This window comes from Calonectris borealis, chromosome 2 (assembly GCF_964195595.1).
Source record: "Calonectris borealis chromosome 2, bCalBor7.hap1.2, whole genome shotgun sequence".
In the NCBI taxonomy this organism is placed as follows: domain Eukaryota; kingdom Metazoa; phylum Chordata; class Aves; order Procellariiformes; family Procellariidae; genus Calonectris; species Calonectris borealis.
The window spans coordinates 57205569-57226021 of NC_134313.1; the positions used below are offsets into that span (position 1 = coordinate 57205569).

Sequence of the window (20453 nt, forward strand, 5' to 3'; positions counted from 1 at the left end):
GTAGATTAAAGGTTATTCTATTGTTTGAATCTGTTAGCATTAAAACAAAGTAAGCATGCAAGTCAAGATACAGAAAGAGATCTGTAAAAAGTACCAGTTATATATGTTTATAATAAAGCATGAGACTACGAAGAGACTTACTACAATGAGCAGAAAACTTCAAATTAGGCTCTACAGTGTCACCATAGCAGTCTGCAAAGATAACCCAACAGTTTACACAGCTGACTAGGGCACTGTTAGTTGAGCTTAACAGCTTTGCAGTCTTTGTACATTTCCTAGGAAAAAAAAAAAAAAAATATTTTTTCAAGGATACTGAAAAAAGAAGGTCTTGAAGAGATTTGAGTTTTGAACAGTTGAAGCAGGCCAGAGGGAATAAGAAACTTTCCCGTTCTCATTCTACAGCTGGAGGACTGAGGCACAAAATATTTAATTGGCTTGCCTAGGGTCACACACAACAGTTGTATTAAGACTAGTAAATAAATTCAGATAATCTTTGTCTAGATGCAGGTCCTTAGGCCATCTTTCTTCTGTAAAATAAATTTTTAAAAATTCTTTATGGCTTCAGTTAGGTGAAGCATCAAGACTGTTCAAGAGAGTAAAAATAGAGCTGACATTTCAATAATGAAGTAATCAAGCTTGTTTTCCCTTTGTTTTCGATTTGGAATTACTTTTGGTGGAAGTGTAATTATAAATTCATAAGTTTCAATTGATAAATACCTAGATTGTACATGTTAAGGAGCTCTGTATTAAGAATCCTGAAGTCTATCCTTGTATCCAATACGCCCTTCTTTGAAAATTATTTTGTCACTTTGAATGAGGCTTTGATTAAAATTTGATTTACTGTATTCCAGCAATGTGGAATAATGTCCTGATTCAGCAAGTTACTAAAACCCATCATTTCATGTACTTAAGAATAGGTATACACTTAAGTCGTCTTTTGAATTGTTTGAATTGTTTGGTTCATTTGTCTAAATATTCTTAGCATCTTTGATTGCTGTGTTAACATGTTTGCTTTCTTCTTTCATGTCTCTTTTTCAATTCTGTCTGAAAAAAATCGGTATATTTAGCAGACATTGACAGACCATTTAATTTAAGCAACCCAATTTCAGTAAATATCTAAGAAGCATAGTATGTCTAATTTCTAACCAGAATTACAGTCCTTATTATGTTCAGATCTGTATCTCTGCATAATCATTTAAATTTGGAACTGTTTTGGAATTGTTAAAATAAAAAGTAGCTTAAAAATTACATCAGATTTTTCTTTTCCAGACATCTTTTTTAATCCCCAAATTTGAAATATTTGAATCCTAAGTTAAAAGAATTCCCATGTGTTCCTTTCTTGATACGACAGCAAGTTTCAGTCTATATAAAAGTAGATTTTGTGTTCAATTTCCAAGGCTTTGGAATTCTATTCATTCTGTGTAATGTGAATTAAACTTAAATTACATTTCTTTCCTTCAGAAAGATCAATCTAAGTTCTACCAATAGCCAATATGCTTTCGGCACCTTTCACTGTAGTGTAGATTTTATTTTTTGAATTACAGGTAGGAAGACTTTATTCTCTGAAATGTAGAGGTGTGGAAAAGGAATAATGCAAGTTCAAACAAGCAGGAGATCTGACTAATACCTAAGAGGAATAATAGAGTCCTGGTGCAGTGCTAGCTCAATTCACTAGGCTTGAACCCTTTTCAGAGTAGGCAATTCAGCTGTTACGTATTAAAGAAAACTATGTTAACAGTAAGAATTGGAGGAAGCTTTTGGATTATAATTGTAATTGGGGTAATTTTGTAAAATTCATTAGCAAGATGATCTCATTTGTACAAATGTAAAACATATCACTTATAAAGTTCTGTCAGGTTTCCATTGACCCAGGTGCTTATAATGTGTTAATTTACATCAGAGAAACAGCAGTGTGTGGAAATTGGGCAGCAGATAGGATTTAGTTATTTTTCATTAGCACTTGGACTTTGATAAAGGGGAACAGAAAAGAGCTGCTTGACCTTTCAGTGCTTAAATTATTAAAGAGCAAATAGATTTGCGGTCTAGATGCTAGCAAATCTAATTTGTCTTTTGGAGTAAGGATGAAAAGACATTTTGAGTTTGAAATTGCTCCAGTCAACTTAGTTCTTTCTTTAATGTATCTGAAGATGAATAGATGGCAGGCATTTAAAATGTAATATATACAAGGAGTAGTGCATGTAGTATAACTGACATGAATTTGCCAGAGGAGAAGGAGCATTTTAATGACAGATTTGTTTCTAAAATATCTACAATCTTTAGCTTTAATCACTGAGTGAAAAATGAAAAGAATCCTCATTTCAACCAGTACTGAAACCGGTCATATTACCTTGACTGGTCTGAGGTCCCTCATATTCAGTCCTGCTGCAATAAAAGAGGTAACAATACTCCCCTGAAGGCGACAGTCATATAACTTAGTTTACTATCCATCATGCTTTAGTGAAACTGAGGGATTCTTATCTTTGCTGCAGTATTAGGCATGTGTATCTAGCTTCACTACCTTGCAAGAATAAATGTTTACATCACCTTCTACTTTATTCCCAATATTCCATTTAAATTTGCAAACGGCATTTATTGTAGATTCACTGTAAATTAGTAGTTAGACGAGGCAACACGCTCTCTTCAAAGTAGCTTGGAATCCCAGTTCTGAGCAACTGAGTTTTGTTCTAGAAGATTAATGGCTAAAATCATGTCAAACATTGATTTGAGAAAAACCAAGATTGTAATGTAGATATTTCATGGCTAGTTTTTACAGATCAATTCTGACAGGATCAAAGAAAGGTTGCCATGTATTGACCTTCATTTACTACTCAGCATGGAATTAATCAACTAATGAAAATCTTTCTGCTAGATGTGTAGACTTTGTTCCACAGAGCTGCAGAATGTACAGACAGTCGCCTTCAAGTGGACCCTCAAGACATTTGTTTGTCTCCCTGGCTGTACCAAACCTAAACATGGTTAGATTTCTGCGTGGGGTTCAGCCTCCGATTAAAACATCTAGATTTACATGTCCACTTGTAGATGTCTACATGTGAGCTGAGTATTTAGTTATTATAATCAGTGGAGCCTAGAAAGCAATTAAGTTGACCCAAAAGTAGACACCTCTTCGCTGGTCAGGTCTTTAAGATCTGTTGCCTGTACTGAGTACTCCAATGACTGTAATGGGAGTTTACAGATGTATAGACATCTTCATGAAGACACTTACATTTAAGTGTCTTAACATTACACTATATCTCCACCATAGTGAAAGTCTAAATCAGGCAGAAGAAGAGGTAGCATTCTCAGTGTTAACTTTCTGGGCATTTTTTGTGAGCATAGGAAGTGCAGCATCTCCTACTGGAGATGCTAGATCTTAAAAATGTAGTGAATGGGGTCTGTTACACATGATCAGTAGGTCTGTTAAAAAAACAGTAAGATGGCCAAGAGAATTGGTGATACTTAGCTATGAAGGCCCTGCATATCTAGCATCGTGCTGTCATAGAATCATGAAGTCATAGAATGGTTTGGGTTGGAAGGGACCTTTGATGATCATCTAGTCCAACCCCCGTGCCGTGGGCAGGGACATCTTTGGCAGGGACATCCTTCACTAGATCAGGTTGCTCAAAGCCCCACCCAACCTGACCTTGAACACTTCCACTGATGGGGCATCATTCAAGCACACAGCATTATCTAAACATGCAAAGGCAGCTCGAGTGTAGAAGCGGTGTGTTAGTCTGGTTGTGCACCGAGTCGGTAAGGCTCCAGAGAGTGCAAGAGCTGGAGAGCTCTGTACCAGCGCTCAAAGCAGCTTGAGTCTAGCAGAGCCTCAGCAGGTGCAGGAGCTCACTGGCTATGGTGACTGCACAAAGTCATCTCTTTTATTTCTAAACCATATTTGCCTTCAGAAGGGGAATATCCATAGCTGCGCAGTGATATGACTAAGCCAATAAGCCCTGTTGGGTCCAGACTGAGACCTGCAGAGTCCCAGCTGAAGTGTCCCTGTACTTTGGGCAGAGTCTTCTGTAAACATAATCATGTACCTACAGATGACAGAGTGAGAACAACGCATCAGAAGACTCTGTGGATATTTCATCTTTAAGAAAAATACCTGACCCAGAGATTGCTGCTTTTTATGAATTACCAACTTGAAAGTTCATAAATTGTCATTAGATGTAGATGATGTGCAAAAATGTGGACATATTGCCGCTTTAACGTCAGTTACCTATACTGACTTGCTTACCGGTATTCAAGATTCCGGGAGACAAATAATGATTAAGAATCACTGGTCCCCAGTGAAGCAATAAACTTGCAAGCCAGTCCTCTTTAGAGACATGGACTTCCCACTTCACAAATTTGAAAGCACTGACTCAGGCTTTTACAGCAACTGCAAGGGTATAATGATTACACTGTTTGCACATACAGCAGAAATCACAATTTCTTTGTTCCTGCTTGAATGTCCATAGCACCTTTACAGTGGAGAGAGATGGAGACTGTTCCCTGGAGGTCCCAGTACAGCAAAGAATGCACATGCACACTGAATTGCTTTGCAGAATGCAGAAACACTTAAAAATATGGTTATCTCTAAGATGTGTAAAAATGCTTTGCTGAGTGAGAATAACTTCCATCAAAAAGTGTTTTATTCTTTCTCAGTAACAGTCAATATGCCACCGAAATTTTAAACGACTGTAATGTACTCTATGTGTGCTTTTATAAATAGTTATAATGTCAACAGTTAAGCAAATACTATTCCCCGTCTTTATGTAATTTATTTCTTCATTTTTATCTTACTGCTCATTTCATTTCGTTTAGACAAGATAAACAGGTTAGAGAATGGAATCTATAGCTTTATACTTACTTCTGTGAACAAAATAATACTTAATTCTACATTTCAGCACTAATCAAGCAAGCTTTTTCTGTACAAGAGTTCAAACAAGAAAGTGTTCTGTGCATTTGCTATATGAAAAGCTGTGGTGTGTATGGCTAATTTTGTTTTTCCAAAACAAAATGAATTTGTTTGAAAGCATGAATCTATTCCACAAATTCGTACACTTGAGTATCAAAATGACATTTTCTTCCTGTGTCTTTGCTTTTAACAGTTCTTTTTTTCCATAAATACTGGTATGCTATTATGGTTTCAGAATGAGTTGACTGCCCGACTCTTAAAATAACCCGTGTGTTTCTTTTGTTCTTTCCTTTCTACACTCTTAGCGTCTATCAAATAGTTGTTGAAGAAGAACGCCCACGGAGAACCAAAAAGACAACCGAAATCTTGAAGTGCTACCCAGTGCCCATTCATTTCCAGAATGCCTCGCTTTTGAATTCCCAGTACTACTTTGCTGCAGAGTTTCCAGCCAATGGTTTACAAGCTGCTCAGCCTTTTACTATTGGTGATAACAAAACCTACAGTGGTTTCTGGAACACTCCTCTTCTTCCTCATAAGAGCTACAGCATCTATTTTCAAGCTGCTAGCAGAGCCAATGGGGTAAGTCTTATGGCAGATGTGGTTTTATACAGTATTTATGTGTCAATAGATGATTGGCACCAACTAGCAAGATGCCCAATTTAGTTGCTAATGAGAAAATGAAGTAACCGTGAAATTTAACACACTGAGTTTAAAAAATAACAGTTTTCCTAACACAGTATTGCTTAATGATTAAAGGTTACAGGAAAGAGGAGGGGAAAACAGCACATTTTGTCAATAGCGAGTAGGCAAAGTAGTGCGTTACCATTCTGTCTTATTATTTAAAAGCTGTCCAATGAGTGTGTTTGAGTGGCTGTTTTTCTTTCTTTTTTTTTGTTTTTGTTTTTTTTTCTTGCTTTAAGAGGAGAGTGTTGTGATTTCTTTTGTTAAGTTTAAGCCAAACTTGATTGTGGATTTTAGCACATCTGTCTTGGCCTGTCCAGTCCCATTACCTTAGTTTGTAACAGCTTGAACTCCCATTTTCTCATTTGGTTGCCCTGACTGAAATAGAAACCACTTTTTTCCCCCTTTCTGCAAACAGTAAAAGAAAAATAAGTAGATGGAACTGGAATGAAAAGTGTGTAAAAAGGTCTTCACAGATCATGTTTCATCGGACTAATTCTTCCTGGAATTGTTTTTCATTTCCTGGACAGACCTACCCAGAGCCCTTCAATTCTTGATAAGCTTTGACTGTCTCTGCTGACAGCCTGGAAATGTTTTCTGCCAGAAACCATAATGGTCCCTCTTTCACAGTGCACTGACAGTGCAGAAATGTGAAACACCATTGATTATTTTTTCTTTCTAAAATTGTCTAGCATGATGCCTCGAACTATACTGTCTGTAAGAAAAAGAAAAATCTCCCAAGGTCATCATGTTGCCAAAGTAAAAAAGCTGAACACTTGCCTGTGCTCTTGTGAATATCTTTCACATATTTTCTACTTTTAGAGGAATCTTAAGTGCAATGTTTATGTACCATACCCAAGCAGTGTTTGTCCATATTATGAAAGCACATTGGAGTTGCTTAATAAGCCATTAAATATGTAATGAGGCACATTAAATGAACACTGCTCTGACATTTTATCAGTACTTTTAAGAATAGAATCATGGATGACTTTCTCTCCTTAGAAACACAAGATGTGACCTTTTTCCTCTTTATTTGACACAGGAAACCAAAATTGACTGCGTCAGGGTAGCCACAAAAGGTATGTTCATATTATGTCATGTATTCTGTATTTCAGCTTGCTGACCTTTCCCTCACGTGGTCTTTGCAAACTTCCAGAAGTGTTTATATTGCTAAAAGGCATCACTAAACCTATTACAGGATTTTAAATGATTCATTTGCGTCTCTAGCTGAGATTTAGGAAGTTTGTTTGTTTGTTTGTTTTTAATAATAAACATATTACTCATTTTCATTTTCTACTTGAACACAGGGTTTTTAAAATATATTTTGTGGGTTTTTATATGATCTCACAATAAATATTTTGAACTTTTCTGTATATAGTAGAGTTGTAAAATTGCCAATTGCAGAGTGCACACTAGCTGCTTATACATCTATAGTGAAAAATTACCCCTTACTCGTAAGCAATTATCTTATCTTAATTGCTTTATAAAAGAAAAATGGAGAAATCATGTTCTTCATTTTCATGGTACAGATCAGCTATATTTATTGGACTGTCAGCACATGATACTACCATTTGTGAGACAATTTTGTATAATTGAGACAGTGCTAGCTATAGGTTTGATCCCCAAACAGGGGAAGATAAACATGCTGCTGATATATTTAACTTTGGAGGCTAGGATCTGTCTGTGATTATCTTTGTAGTCTCACCTTTTTAGTACCTCTAGCTGGTGGCAACTTCAAAGCCTGAAAAAGAAGTGGTGGGATAGTATGATGATTTGCAGATTGTAAAGAGGAAAAGGAAAGAAAGTTCTGCTGTGAATAGAAACCCTGTGGTTTGTGCACTTGGTAAGAATATGAAACAAAAACTACTTCATCCCTGTCCCTTGCAGGAGATCATGCATGTCTCCTAGTGACTATCCCTAACCTAACTGATTCCACCATGATTTCCTTTACATGTAGACTTCACAATTCCACCACCACCACTAAATCTAAATAGGATAGATGAGAATCTCATTGCTTAAATGTAACAGAAGTGTTAGCATACAGTTGCCTCTGTTGAAAGGCTGGATCCTCCCTAATGTAACAAATACATTTTTATGGCTCTTTGAACTGATTGCTGGGTTTTTTTTTTTTCCAAAGCAAAGGAGGTAGTTTTAATTCTGATTTACTAAAAGACTGCTTACTAAACCATAGAAGACTTTCAAATATCTAAACTAAAACCCAATAAAATATAGATGAGAGATTAATTCCAGATTCAAGTGGAATCCTGTGTTGTTGTTTTCCAGTAGCTTCAGTGATACCAGGAGTGGACTACATTACCTCAGAAATCATAATAGGTGATTAGAGGAATGGATTTTAAATTATTTGAAAATTTGTATTCCTAATCACTAATGGATGTTCAACTATTTCAATTACTCAACTGACTGAAAAATCTTACTCTCTCATTTGAGAAGTGAGGGTAACTTTATGGATTGGAATAGCTCCCATAGCAACAAGCTACTTTGAGCTAACTCATTTGGCAATGGAGATGTGAGAAATGCAGCTTTTATTTTAAACAAAGCTCCATACATTTCTGTTTTGAAAGCATGTTTCAGAATTCTTCGTAATACCTTTGTGAAGCCTGTAAAATAATGTGAGGGGTTGTTGTGAGGACTTTGAAACTAGAGGTATCCTCAATGGCATTTACAGTCTCTGATGCAAAACTTTCTCGGAGAGCTTCTGTAAAGCACTGATTTCCATGCTTATAAACTGAATGTCTGTATTATATTTTGAAACTAAATTAATATAGATAGATAATATAAAAATAAAATGGAGACCAGAACGTATTTTAATATGATATTAATCATACCTGTCTGTACAGATTTTTTCCCTTTAGATCTAACAGAGATGCTTGAGAGAAAAGCAGACTTCTGTTCCCTCTTTGGACTTCCCACATACGGACTACAAAAAATAGCAAAAATGGTTAATGTCTGTAGGTCAGAAGTCACCACATCTGCAGTGGGGCAAGACAGAGAATTGTTCCCTTCCCCTTCTGTCTACACCCTCCCAAACAGCTTAGTACAACAGTCACATTGCCTGTACTCTAGGAAACAAAGGCTGCTCTGACCACTGTGCCTGATCTCTTACATACTCACACCATTTTCCACTGAGTTTTGTGACTACAGTATAGCTACTAGACAGTAAGCTACTTAAGCTCTATCATGTGCTTGTTGTGTCCATGTGCTTCTTACAAATAAGGTTGCGAACACTCTCCAGTGCGACATCTAGCTTTCATATACTAATAACATTTCTGAAATGTTTGTATTCTGGGCTTCTGTTATCTCTAAAAATTCAAGTTTGGTGTTTTTTAAAGCTAAAAGGAAGTGCTTTAGGCCATTCATGTATAAAACTGGTACAATCTTCTTTTAAATTAAGGTCTGATCCTGAAAATACCTACAGTCTTGTGTAGGCCATTGGAGTTAGTAGACGTACTCTAGAATTTAATACGTATGTGGGAAACCATATGCTTTTAGGCCCTAATCAAGTCAGTTATGTACCTAATTTTGAGCACAAAGAATAATCTCACTGACTACATTGCAACTATTCTGTCTTAAAGTAGACATGTAAGTATTTTACTGCATAAAGGCCTGTGCCATAAAGTATACCCTGTAAAACAAACATGACAGTGCAGCCAACTGTTCGCTTGTTTCTTGAAAGCTTCTGCAATTCCATTCCCATGGAATTTGAGGATTGCACCAAGCGCATTGGCAGCCCTTCCTGGGATCCACGTCACACAAGGCAACCTCCAGGTTGTTCCACTGAGCCAGCTGCGCTTGGCCAAGCTACTTCGTTGTCTGTATGAAGAGTGAGTGGTTAGGCTGTTTGAAGTCTGCTCTCAGGACCAATATGGGAGTTCAGAATCTGACATGAGCATAGCTATATCATTTGCTAGCTGTATTTCCTTTAATTATCCCAACTCCAGGTAATCTAAAAGTTGTTGGTGCCCTTGAGACCTTCTTAAGATCATTGAGATTCTGTTTTATCACTGAGTTTTGCAGTGTTCATTCCATGGCCCACTGTATGCTTTTGTATTTTTTGTTAAAATAAAAATAAATAAGTGAGTGCCATATAAAGACACAGAGCATTCTTGCCCCACATCCAGCAGAAACCCTGAGTAGGTACTTCACTTTTCTCTCCGGTTGATATCAACAGGAATAATGCATGTGCTTACTGCCAGGCATGTGCTCAACTGGCACACACTAAACCGTGTTGCTGGATCAGATCCAAGGTGCACCAGATAGGCTGTTATCATATTGACAGGCTTCTTGTTAGAAGAGTACAGCCTAACTCTAGAAAAGTACAGCCTAACTCTGCTGGGTCAAGTGCATGTCTAGGGTCAGTAGCTGGATAATACTTTCTCACTCCATCAATTATATTTTAAACAGGTTCAATTTGTAACATTTTTTAAAATGCTCTTCTTTTATGGCCATTACATTTTTACAAATGAAACCTCTGTTAAATGTGTTCTTCTAGAGATCATATAAAAATCCTGATTGCAATGATTGTAAGTGCAATTTAGGATCAGAATATTGGGTTTTGTAGAGCTGAAAGTTCTCCTCCTGCTTCTGCTGAAGTCAAAGGGAACCTTTGCCACTGACTTTGCTAGGAGAAGGATCAGACATCTTGTGATGCAGCCTTCTGATCTTAGTTTTCTATAGAGAAAGGCTTTTAGGGCCTCTGTGACTATTTGGTGTATATACAAATGTGGAGATGGCAGAGTTTCCACTCCCATTATTTTTGACAAGATAATTAAACAAACAAACAAACAAAAATCAGGAAGAGATTTTTGTACCAGTGCTAATAAAGGTTGTCGCATTTTGCTTGAAATATGGCTTTCATATACCTACTCTTTCTTCAAGCTAAATGACTGTAAAATCTCAGCAGACAAAGTTGAAAACCTTCCAAAACTCCTCCAAGTTTTTTGCTATCAACTTTGTGGTGTTTTGTGATTTATATTAAGACTATATTTCCTGATATGCCTTACAACACTGTCTGGATAGAAACATCTTGGTTATCTCCTAGGAATCCAGTTCTCAAGAGGGAGACATCATTGTTCTAATTTTGCAATATTGGAAGGCTTTCATTAATTATGAGAGAGAAAAGGATATTATAATATTTTAAATCCAATAGCAACAGTATTCTAGCAGCTACTATCAACACTGCATTTCAGTGTTGCAGAGGGATATTTCAAAATATTATGCAGCAGCAGTTTTGATTTTAATTGTCTGCAGATGGTAGATGATCTATTTTCCTCACTCGTTGCCACATTTCTAATAGCACCCAGGCTGTTCTATGTAAATGAGTGATCTTTCATATAATTTTGTCCTTAATTTTCCAATATTTTTTCTTTGCATCATTCTCCAGCTGCATCATGTTGGATCTGACCTTTTAATTTTTTTATATTCCTTGATATATATGTATCATAGTGTGCTTAACCATTTAAAGGCAATCATAGAACTGCTGGCAAACAAAGAAATATGAGATTTTATTAATGTGAGCCATGGTAATAATTATCTATACCAGTCAGTGGTTGTTTCAGCTCTGACAGAAAAGTCTGAATACTTCAGGCACACACACAATTCCGGTTTTTCAGCTTTTTCTTGTCTTAGTGGCAAAACGTGAACTTGAAACTCCAACCTCAAACAGTTACATACATACCTAACTAAAAGCATCCCAACTCTCAGTGGTCATTTTCTGTATGCTGAAAGTTAAGTATACGTGTAGTGTGTGCATTTTCAGAACAAAGACCCAAGTGGTACAAGAAAAATGAATCTTAGCTAGCTCAAAAATATTTTACATGAAAATTATCTTAAAAAAGAATTATAGGAAAAATGTACTATTATGAAATAGGAAAACAAAAAAATGAAACTAGTTCAAATTACCTGGAGAAGTTAATACTAGAGAAATCTGAATAAGCAGTTAACTTTCACTTAGAAAGCCCAGTGCTGTGACTAGCAGAGCCAAAAAGTCTCCAGTTTCCTCAAATGCATTATATGTAAATAATGTGCTTTGAGTCCTCTTTCTGAATGAAAGTCACATAAGAAAGCTTATTAATTTGCAGAATAACCAAACTAACAACTGAAGATGAAAAGCAACTTGTGGAAATTTTTTGGTTTTTATTTGTAAGACGTTCAGACAATAAACTATTGACCAAGATTCTTCTTGCTGGCCTAGCTTCAGTCTGGCTTTTTTTTCCCTCATGCATGCTGACCTGGAAATCTTCCTTTGCCTTAGCTGCGATAATCGTGACTCAGCTTACAACACCATACATTCGCATCGCCCCTGCTGCAGGCGACGACCAACTAACAGGTCAGATGTTCAAGTATAGACAAGTCATCATGCCCATTTTGTCTCATTTTCTTTGGCTCCTTTTCCCTGACAGTTTCTTCATTCTCTGCTCATAAATAGTTTTCTATGTTAAAAGTTTCTTTTTGTTTATAAATTTTTCTTCAGCTCCATTAAATTAATTTGTGTGCTTGGCACCAAAACTTACACACACATCCCTGTACGTACAACTCCGCTGCATGTGCCCATTGTGTGTGTGATCTGTGGAATGTTCCTTCAAGCCTGATGTTGTAAAGAGATCTAGTCTTGCTCCATCCATAAATTAAATGACAGTTTGAATATAGATATATATCTGTGTACCTGTTTATTTTTTTCTGTGTTACTAGATCAAGACACTAGAATTTCTAAATAATTTAGGCTCAAGAGTTGCATGTGTAAGTTAGGACAAAGATCTTGTATTAATGGATTTTATTTTCTTTTTACTGCAGAATGTTGGAAAGATCATATTTTCTGGCAACATTTCAATATGCAAAAAATTAAAATAAAGAAATAAAATTGATTCCTTTTTAATTATGTCATACATGAGTTCTAGGATTAAAGCAAAATAACCTAGCATGTGACATATGAGACTGAACAAGACTGTAAGGTTTTTAAATCTAATTGTCAAAGTAAACTCAGTATGCAAGTCAGACAATTATTAGACTGTGTGGCTTGAAGGCCAGTTCAGAATCAGACCAGAAAATCTTTAAGAACTTGGGGAAATGATTCATTTGTCAGAAAATAAACACATGCATAAAGCTTTTAAGGGATTTGGAAACCTTTTTATTTTCAAACAGAAGCAAAGAGCACTAAAAACTCTAAAATCTAAGGTGAGTTTGATGGAATATGTAACAGGGCAAGTTAGACCTAGTCCATCAGCATTTAGCATATGATAAAATCATTGCCTTTTTAAAGAATACTGGCATAGTATTTACTTGGGAAGCATGTAAATGTTGCTACCAGGGTGTCTAAGGGGCAAGGAAGAGATCAGATGCTTAGCATCTGGATACTGCTATAGTCAATAAGAGACAGTTAAATAATTCAGCTTAAGATAAGAGGATTAGTGACATGTCTGCTATAGCTTTTAATTCTGGGTTATGTGTTATAATAACAAAACTGAGTGATCCATAATGCCCAAGTTGCCATGTCAATCAAGACAAAATTGTTGCATGTATATTTGTATTATGTAATAACATATGAGCTAACCAGAATAACATATTTAGACGATGCCGGGAAGTACTAGCTTGTTCTTGTTAGTGCTGCTTTTCAGAAGCTCTGTCCACATACATTTTTATAGCTCAATTATTTTTTAATTGAGAATACAAATAAAGCTTTGAAGAGACAAAGAACATCTCTTCCATATCCTTGAACTTCAACAAGTTTTGATTTCTTCATCACAGGATTCAAATAAGCTTATATATTTTTCCATATGGAGAATTAAGTGTTTTTCTTCTCTTATTTTGTTTTTTATTTGTTTTAATGCAAAACTGGGTAGCTACAGAAAACACTGGAGATATGCCTGTTCCACAAGAGGGAGATGGCTATAGTAGTTAACAATGAGAGAACAGAGATATAGCAAGCATAGGACAGCCAGCAAAGTATTTGTTTGGTTGCTTTGTCACTGGTGGCTCATAGCATTGGCACTCTGTGGTTGTCTGCCAGATCTGTAACTTTTATTTCCTTTTTTTTTTTTAAATCTGTTCTACCAGAAACAAATTTTTATACTGAAAAAGAAAGTATCAAATGATACCTGCAAACAGCATTTATGGCTACCTGTGAAATGTATTAAAAAGCCCCTGAAATCCCCTCATCATTTTCGCAACCCCTTCTCATGTTTGAAAGACTGTGTGATCAAAAGGAAAGAAGCATCTTCCTCCTTCTCAGTTGCCACAACTGCAATAAGGAGTGAAAAAACCTCACCCAGCCCATGTGGTTGGTCCCGTGACAGGAACAGGAATTCATGTTTTTCTACGGAGACATACTGTGTAGGGGTCTCTTAGGCAGGCTTTTCAACTTCAGGGCTGTACAGCAATAATGGTATCTGCAGTATCAATGAGGAACCCAAAGATTTTCTTAAAGGAGATTTACAGGAGCTGGACTGGACATGAGGAAGCAGGGAATGATGCACATCTGCCCCACACTTTTCTCCTACAAATTCCCAGACTATGGAAAGGATGTACATGTAAAAGGACTTCTTTATGTGGAAATCATAAGACTGTTGCTATCTGTAGTTACCACAAGCCCTACAGCTGTAACTGTTAAATAACGTTACTTAGCATTTTCTGCTCAGTGCCTTTTCCTCACTTTTTTGCTCAGCACCAAAGCAATTACATTTGAGATCAAGAAATTGCTTTTTTCTTTTAGCATTTGATGAGGTACATAACCGGCAGTGGGGAGGTCAGGGTTGGGATTTTCTTTTTTTCAGGTGGGAAGTTGATGCCTCTGGCATAATGAAAATTTAAAATCTTGGCTGCATTCCTGAATATTGTTACCAATTTTGAAAGGTCTTCCTCTTCAGAAAGATCATGATAATACAGCTCAGCTTTCAAGCCAACTCTACTTGCACTCATTTCCTCTACCCTCATCATCAACGCATCCTGTCCTGGTGCAGTTTATAAACAATGCATTATTAGTTCCTCCTTGTCCTTTGTTTCTCCCTCCTTTTCATACAAAAATAAGATTACTTCCATTTATAGGATTACCTGCTATTTGCCCTGAATATCTTGACAGCCACTCCTTGCTTCAGTACCCCTTTGCAGCCTATAGCAAAGGGACCTTTTCCTTGCAGTTGCACTTAAATACCTACAATATAGTTGTCCTTAAGTTGTAGTGTAATATAACATGCTGTAAAGGCAACTGTGTGATTTTGATTCTTAACAAGCCAAAATAGGCAAATTAGTGTTGTTAGTATTAATGAATACATTATTATCACTGATTCAATAACTTAGTAACTAAGGAATTCAAATTTGGGGGATAGTGTTTAGCTTTCAGTGTTAACCTTACAAAAAGTAACTAACTTGAATTGACCCTATCCTCCAACAGATAGGGAGAATATCTATCTAAAATCTGTCAGGTAGAAGAAGAGACTATGTATACATGAAGCATAATAGTCTTCATGATACCGTCTCCATGTTTTCATAAACAAATACAGTTTAATAGTACGGTTGAAATAATGTAGAAGGTTAACAAAAAATTTATCACATACATAGGTGACTGAATGATCTTGACTTTAAAGTTGAATAACAAATCCATGTTTTTGAGAAAGCCTGAAAGCATTTGCAGTTTGCTACACTATTTTGTAAGAGACACTTCATGTAATAGGTTTAAATTGGCCGTATTTGGTGTTCACTTGGCCCTCATCTATTTTGTTCTGTCTGCATTCTGATAAAATAGCATGCTTGGAATTATGATTAGGGTGTTCATTCTTTCAGGCATTTTCTTAATTGTTGAAATATGTCTGAGCTACTTATATTTAAATTAAAGTATTTCCATTTGTGATTTAGTGGAGCAGCCACTACTTCACTGGGTATTATTAAGACTGATTTCCATAGAACGCCCTTTTTACTACCCATTGTTAATTACACATGCAGCTGGAAGGGAGAGTTCTGTATTGTACACTATTCATAGATAAAATTCTTGGTACAAATCAGATACAACAAGATATGTCGGAAGTTTTGTAGAATAACTGATACTTAAGAATTGGGAAGTGTTGTGGTTTAACCTGGCAGGCAGCCAAATACCACGCAGCCACTCGCTCATCTCCCCCCCCCCCCGCCCCGTGGGACAGGGAGAGTATTAGAAGGGTAAGAGTGAGAAAAACTCGTGGGTTGAAATAAAGACAGTTCAATAGAACAGAAAAGGGAAAATAATAATAATAATGATAGAATATACAAAATAAGTGATGCACAATGCAATTGCTCTCCACCCGCGCTGACCGATAACCAAGTAGCAATCGGTACCTCCTGGATCACGCCTACCATTCATATACTGAGCATGACGTCACATGGTATGGAATACCCCATTAGCCAGCTGGGCTGGCTGTCCTGGTTGTGCTGCCTCCTCCCAATCTCTGCGCTTGGTAGCATGGAAGCTGTCCTTGTCTAGCAGTGTACTTAGCAACAACTGAAAAAATCAGCGTGTTATCAACATTCTTCTCATACTAAATCCAAAACACAGCACTAGGAAGAAATTTAACTCTATCCCAGCCGAAACCAGGACATTTTTAAAAAAAGATAGTGGCAATCTTAAAGCTTAAATCATTTTTACCCTGCATACCTTAAGGTCTAGATGAGCAGCATATTTTATAACCATGTTAAAAGCAGTCATAAAATAATCCCAATTGGTTTCTTCTCCCTTGTGAAGTTAGCAGCATAATAAAACATTTCTTCAGATGTGTATTCAATACATAGCAAGATTTATTGCTATAGTCTGGGTCAGATTCTGTTCTCAGCCATTCCACTGTAAAAGTGAAAAAAATCAACTGAATTCATTGATTGATTAAATCGCAACCTCATTGATTTTTTTTTATGTCAAGGGATTTACTCCAGATTTATACTGCATTACTGAAAACACAGTTTGTTTATTAACAGCATGAATTTGAGGAGGAGTGTTTTCCTATTTATCTAATTTGTTGTCCTTTACAAGGCATTTGAGGTATAACAACATGGCCTGGACAGACATTCACATTCATTTTTCTCCATCCTGAACCACGTAACATTGATTTAGATGTATTCTGACATGCTGAAACTTGAAGTGCTATTTTGAGTAATGGAGAACACATGATTTCCTAGTTGAGACCTCAGTGCTGTCTGTAATAACAAAGCTATGTGCAGATATGTCTGTCTGCAGGTTGAAACACCATTTTAGGAGTTTATTCTTCTCTTGATACTTCTGAACAGCATTTACACCAGTGGGAGTTGTGGATAGTTATCCAGGGGAGAGCGAGCACTTATGTGGTGTCATGTCAAAGCCTAATTAGGATGCTGTTGCAAGGCCAAATGTCAAGGAAAGCAGAGTGAGAATGGATCTGACTCTCCAAAGTGAAATTCTAAGCCTGTTTTTACATGATGGCCCCAGCGATTGTTGTACCAATTGTTCAAGGATTCTGGTCCTCTTGCTCAGCTGGGCAGAATGCAAAGCAAGAGGAAATCTTCCTACTTTCTGCAGCACTGGCTGAATGCATTTCAATGGGCTGGAGTGTCACTTGTGATTTATTGCCCATTTTTGTTCTTTTATGTGTTATATTTGTCATTTTTGCAGCGACAGTTTCATCTATAAAACAGTATAGTTACAAGAAAATGTTAAGAGGATACAGGAGTGCCATGGGAGCTACTGTTTCCTTTTCTCCTTTTTTTTTTCTTAGTACATTACAGAGTCAAATGTCAGGTTTTCTGTTTTTAAGACAGTGCAGGCAAAGCATCTAGGATTTTAAACAAAGCATCTAGGATTTTAAACATAAGTACATTTTCCACAGAGCACCTGAAGAAGAGCTGAAGTTAAACAATTAGACAAAGAGGGCCTAAAAATAATACTGATAACAATTCATAAATGCTGAAATAACCCATAATATAAATACAAGCCCTTTCCAGCTTTACACAATAGACAACCTGAGCTGATTAGAAGTCAGTTACCAATGTGATTCTGTTAGCAATATTAAGTACTCCAGATCATGTTTTGCAATAATAAGAATCCCTGCAAGGTTTTCTGAAAATGAATTAGCAGCCTTAGTTTTGAATGTGTTCAAGCCAGAGGCTCTGATCAGGGGTTCAGTACCTCCTCCCATTCAGCTCCCCTTACTCTGAAGATGTTGGGTTGGGGACAGCGGGACCTTTGCAACTCTCCTGCGTAAATGGGGGAATAGGGAGGATAAACTGCAGAGGGTCATACCAGCAGTTCTGCTCCAAGCATTGATGCTTACGGTTGGCCGAGGAGGTATGTGTTCATCAGCTACCCTGGCACTGTGTCGCCAGAGCCAGTGGTGTTACAGGGCTGGGACAGGAACAGCTGGAGAAGATCCTGTGACCTAGAAGAAACTATCAATTTTTCCCTATCCTTTAGGAAGGACAAGTAGCCTAATTAGGTATGTTTTGCACTGTAGAAACTGTTTGTCTTTTATTCAGAGGAGTTAAAAAGTTAGTTGCCACAGAGTTAATAGTCAGTCATTGCAGGACCTGTGTTACATCCCTCAAGTACACAACTGATTTGGAAATTTGAGTGTTCCAGTCCATAGCTGAGAGAAGAATATGATTCCAAGTGTCAGTGTCAAATATCTCTTTCATGAAGAGAGTGAAACAAAATTTAACTTAAGCCACTAAAGATAAGTCTGTTCGGTTTCATCCTAGCTTGAAAAATAATCTATTTGCTCAGTAATGTGTGATCTTAATATGAGGATATCTGTGAGGCTGTTTGAGGTTGGACTGGGGAGGGGGGGGGCACTTTCCTTTCTCATTACAGAGAATGGAAACATAAAACCCAGTCATGAAAATCACAATATGAATGAACTGACCAGGATAAATTCTTAACAAACTGAGGGAGTCTCTGCCATCTGTTTAATACCGGACAGTATCACATCTAATCCAAAATATTTCAACATCAGCAATCTACAGAGAAGCAAAAAATATAAATCAAAGCAAAAAAAACAGCAGGTAATTTTTAGAGCACGGTTGTATGTCATGTAGTGTGTTATTTAATTTCTGTATTAAAAAAAAAATGCCTCTGATTTTTACATTCAGAGCAGAACATGTTTTGCATATACCACAATGAAAAATTAAGGAGAGACAAGGGAAGAGAGAGAAACTCAGAGATATAATTGGTAACTAAAAAAACCTGTGAATTTCAGTGTTTCCCATCTGTAGTTATTGACTGTATTCATAAAATGCTAAGCAATTAGAATTCTAATTTGAAAGAAAATGTGGGACCAGTTGTGAGTAAAATAATCTGCAGTTCTTAGGAACTGCAAGTCTGGTGTTTGTATCACTGGAGAGTTTAACAAATGTCTAATGCAGTATTACATGGATTACCTCTGTGTTAATGTATAGATGAACATTAAAATGTGTTACGGTTAAATAGAGTAGTACAGCAAAGAGGAGAGTAATACTGTTGACTTTAATCAAAAGACACAGAACATACTACCTCGGGCAAAATAATGTTTCAGCAATTCACTCAGTTTAGATTCCTTGAAATAACTGAAATCTTAATAAATATCTAAGCTGCATTTGTCTGCTTGGAGTAATAACTCAACACTATGCAAGCCATGACTGTAGTTATTGATGGGTTTTTAACACCTGTTTCTTCAGACATTCTATTGAAAATGTCCTTTTCTGCAGTAACGGGTGTTTGACTGCAAGAGCCAATGATTTTAGAGCTCTGGGAAAGGCATTCAAGTATAGGTGTGCATTTTCAAGTGTATTTTTCCAAAACTTTGAACTTTCACTTCCTTGTCTTCATCTGATTTTCTGTTATTGCTGACCACTAAGAAGTTTTTCTGTAAATAGAAAACTCCCAGGCAAATGAAAGTTGAGTCACAGTTTTGCATAGAAGTGAGTGGAAGTTACTGTCTCACATGGTTTCAGGCTGACAAGAGGGGAAATACAGTAGTTTCAGGTTCTGTTTCATCTTTTCAGTTTGTCGGAAACACAAAGGGAAACAGGAAAAATGGTAAATTGTCATTGGTCAGAAGCAAACAAAGTATTCATGAAACCTTTTTGAAGCAAAATGGTTATATTTTGCACTTTTCAGTATGCTGTCATTGAATTAGACAGCTTCTGGTTATGAGTAAATGTGTCAATAATTAAAAGTGATATGAAAAGAACTGATGAGAAAAATGACTATTTAAGGCATTCTTAATCAAAAAGGACAGATGGAGATTTTTCTGTAACCCCTAAAACCTACAGGAAATATATGAAAAATGAAATGCAAATCAGTGATAACCATTTGGAGGAGGCCTAGTCTATTCTTGTCCCTGTACTAGAATCTTGGTTCATCTAACATTGCTTCAGTGTGGACAGGTTTTTTATTGGCAATACTGTAGCAGTAGAACAGCAGAAGCACCAGCTTCTGAAATGTGAACAAAAGAATTGCTGCACTGTATTGGCACAAAGACAGATGTAGAATTCTGTGGAATTGGTTTTACTTGTGCTGATTCTCCTTTCCAGTTCATCTAGCCAACCTTTCTGCCCCAAAACAATGTTGACTCTGGAAATGCTTTAAAAAAAAAGTTGTATGTCTTTTTCCCTGCTTTTTATAAATTTATCATAAATATATTTTTACCTTTCTGCGTGCATCATTGCATGTATAATTCCATTTATCTTTGAGAAGAATAAGCTATGTTATGCTTTCCTCCAAGAAAATAGGTAGATAGTGAATAATGATAAGTAAATTCCAAGAGTGTGATTGTTTTTGAAGGATTTCTGAAGAACCCTCCATAAGGGATACAATGTGGGGGGGGGAGCTGGTAGTGGAAATCACCATGAATGTCAGCTTCATCTATGAGCCAGTGGGGGCATAGGCCAA

General features: G+C 36.7%; 1 protein-coding gene across 1 annotated transcript in view; it reads left to right on the forward strand.

The window, feature by feature from the left end:
- Nucleotides 1–20453, forward strand: part of PTPRM (protein tyrosine phosphatase receptor type M) — a 500131-nt gene that overhangs the window by 296631 nt on the left and 183047 nt on the right. Inside the window, exons 12-14 of the mRNA XM_075142059.1 lie at nucleotides 5206–5479; nucleotides 6624–6660; nucleotides 11853–11927. Coding sequence (XP_074998160.1) covers nucleotides 5206–5479; nucleotides 6624–6660; nucleotides 11853–11927 — 386 coding nt within the window. The remainder of the gene's footprint in view (nucleotides 1–5205; nucleotides 5480–6623; nucleotides 6661–11852; nucleotides 11928–20453) is intronic.